The sequence below is a fragment of the Olea europaea genome, unplaced genomic scaffold (assembly GCF_002742605.1).
Source record: "Olea europaea var. sylvestris unplaced genomic scaffold, O_europaea_v1 scaffold1302, whole genome shotgun sequence".
Taxonomy (NCBI): Eukaryota; Viridiplantae; Streptophyta; class Magnoliopsida; order Lamiales; family Oleaceae; genus Olea; species Olea europaea.
The window spans coordinates 233,125-235,869 of record NW_019230488.1 but is presented as its reverse complement, the minus strand read 5'-3'; the positions used below and the strand labels follow the sequence as shown (position 1 = coordinate 235,869).

Genomic DNA, 2,745 nt, shown 5'->3' with positions numbered 1-2,745 from the left:
AATTTTACAGTTCAATCTCAATTGATCCGATGAAGTAAAATCGTTCAATCATTTAATTAACTTCGATCCGTCTATTTCAGGCTTGCTGAGGGAACCTAAATGGGGTCATTTGAGAGACTTGCACAGGGCTCTGAGATTATCCAAAAAGCCTTTGCTTTGGGGAACTCCTAGTGTTCAAAAGATTAACAAGGACCTAGAGGTAACAAAAAGCATTTAAATAGAATGCAAAACGGCGTAAAATCAGATCTTTAGTGCTAAATCAATAATGAAATGAATCTTTGCAGATTATAACTTTTGAGAATCCCAAAAGTAACATTTGCGCCGCATTCTTGACCAACAACCACACAAAGGCACCTGCGACGATTCAATTCAGGGGTGTCGACTATTACTTACCACAGAGATCCATCAGCATTCTCCCTGATTGCAAGACAGTAGTCTACAACACTGAAACGGTATAATTTACTATGTCGTGTCCTAATAACGTTAACTGGGATGTAGAAAAATGGCTTCTGATCCAATATGCATAATAGGTTGTTGCACAACATTCTGCAAGGAATTTCATTCCTTCAAAGAACGGAAAGACCAACAAGTGGGAGATATTCCAAGAGAATGTTCCAAACATGAATGATTTGCCTGTAAAGAACAAGGAACCACTCGAGCTATATAGCTTAACAAAAGATACCTCAGATTACGCTTGGTACTGCACGAGGTATGCATATCATAAAACCACCCCGTTTCATAGTACAAGACAAAACATATTTACAATGCTTTGTTTTTATGGTTATAGCATCAACTTCGATAGGCGTGACTTACCGATGCGGCCTGACATCCTCCCGGTACTTCAGATTGCGAGTCTTGGTCATGCATTGGCTGCATTCGTCAATGGCATATACATAGGTAATTTATACATTGTACTCTCCTAGTTGTATCACAATGTGTAGCATTTTCCTCTTCATTAGCTAAGGAGATTGTCATTTTTCAGGATTCGGACATGGAAACAACATCGAAAAGAGCTTTCTATTCCAGAAGCCCATAAGTTTGAAACCCGGAGTTAACCAGATCTCAATCTTGGCCATGACCGTCGGATTTCCGGTAATTCTATTTGTCCACTCACAACATGTTCCGTGCAGAGTATTCTTCGATATAGATAACAAATGTGACATATTTTTCCGAATGAAGAATAGTGGAGCTTACATGGAGAAGAGGTTTGCTGGACCCCGAGGTATAACAATCCAGGGTTTGATGTCTGGAACTCTTGATATCACAATGAACAATTGGGGACACCAGGTACATTCTTATATCAAGTATTTGATTCAAACATTAAGAATCAACTTCAAATGTTACATTTCTTTGAATGATTGTAAAAGTGGATTCCAATGTGCAGGTTGGTATGGCAGGAGAAAAAATGCAGTTGTACACTGAAGAAGGCTCCCAAAAAGTTAAATGGGGTCCAACTTCATCGAATGGAGCAGATGGACCGCTCTCTTGGTACAAGGTATCGACACACTAAGTTATTATCTGCGAAACGAACACACGGATAAAATGATATACTGTGACATTTAACTCGATTGATTTATGTTTGTTTCATAGACATATTTTGATGCGCCAGAAGGTAACGACCCTGTGGCCATCAATATGAATAGTATGGCAAAGGGCATGATCTGGGTCAACGGTAAAAGCATTGGCCGTTATTGGACATCTTTCCTCTCCCCTCTCGGGAAGCCTACTCAATCAGAGTAAGTACACTATGATCTTCTACCTCTTTTGGTGGGTTGACTCTAGATAACTTATCAGTATTAAAGAAGTTAACAGACTAGTATAGTTCTATAGTGTGTACTAGATATGTCATTCACATGAAAAACAAACTCAGGGAACCAATTTTGACATGCATTTTCAGGTATCACATTCCAAGAGCCTTCTTGAAACCAAAGAATAATCTCTTGGTCATATTTGAGGAGACCGGAGGAAAACCGGAGAAAATTGAGATACAAACAGTTAATCGGAATATAATTTGCAGTGTGATAACTGAATACCATCCACCCCTTGTAAAATCATGGGAAAGGAAGGACAATATATTTCGGGCAATAGTTGACCCTGTCAAGACCGGATCCCACCTAAGTTGCCCCGACAACAAGGTCATGAATGCCATAGAATTCGCAAGTTTTGGTGATGCTGATGGTGCTTGTGGTTACTTCTACCATGGCAAATGTAACTCTCCCAAAGCCCTCCAAGTCGTTGAACAGGTAATAGATCAAACTATCAATACCTTGTTCATTATACTATCTAGTTTTGTATAGCCATGCATATGATGACACTAAACAGTTATATGGTGTTGAATTGAACAGTATTGCTTGGGAAAGAACGAGTGCACAATTCCGATTGAGAGACAACTTCTTGATGATCCAAGCAAGGATTCTTGCCCTGAAATTGCAAAAACACTAGTTATCCAAGCAAAATGCGGCCATCCAGAGAAGAAGAACAACTAACTTTGTGATATTAAATTGAATGCTTGAGAGTGAATAAGTTGGTTGAGCTTCAAGATCGTTCTCTTCTATTGCAAGCTAGTAGTATAGATACTGCAATAGCCCTTTTTGGCTGTTTAATATCATGATTTGTATAATATTTTGCTACCCCATTTATTGAAATAAAAAATCCATGTGATTTTTTTTTCATGTCCCCATATTTACAATGTCTTATAGTCGTATAAACACAATGGACCAAAAAAAAAAAAAAAAAAAAAAAAAA

The 2,745-nt window shown here is 38.3% G+C and overlaps 1 protein-coding gene across 1 annotated transcript; it reads left to right on the top strand.

The window, feature by feature from the left end:
- The first annotated feature begins 78 nt into the window (after positions 1-78).
- LOC111374877 (beta-galactosidase 13-like) lies at positions 79-2,682 on the top strand. The gene is made up of 10 exons (XM_022997636.1): positions 79-199; positions 285-452; positions 531-709; positions 788-897; positions 983-1,092; positions 1,180-1,287; positions 1,385-1,495; positions 1,591-1,736; positions 1,898-2,243; positions 2,346-2,682. Exons 3-10 carry the CDS (start codon positions 621-623, stop codon positions 2,484-2,486), a joined length of 1,161 nt encoding a protein of 386 aa, XP_022853404.1. The 5' UTR covers positions 79-199; positions 285-452; positions 531-620; the 3' UTR covers positions 2,487-2,682.
- Positions 2,683-2,745: the final 63 nt, after the last annotated feature.

What these genes read in the sequence shown, in the direction of transcription:
- LOC111374877 (XM_022997636.1), top strand. Translation starts at nt 621, where the DNA reads ATGAATGATTTGCCTGTAAAGAACAAGGAACCACTCGAGCTATATAGC. An exon ending in TACGCTTGGTACTGCACGAG is followed by an intron (nt 710 to 787) that starts GTATGCATATCA and finishes TTATGGTTATAG; the next exon opens with CATCAACTTCGATAGGCGTG. An exon ending in TGAACAATTGGGGACACCAG is followed by an intron (nt 1,288 to 1,384) that starts GTACATTCTTAT and finishes TCCAATGTGCAG; the next exon opens with GTTGGTATGGCAGGAGAAAA.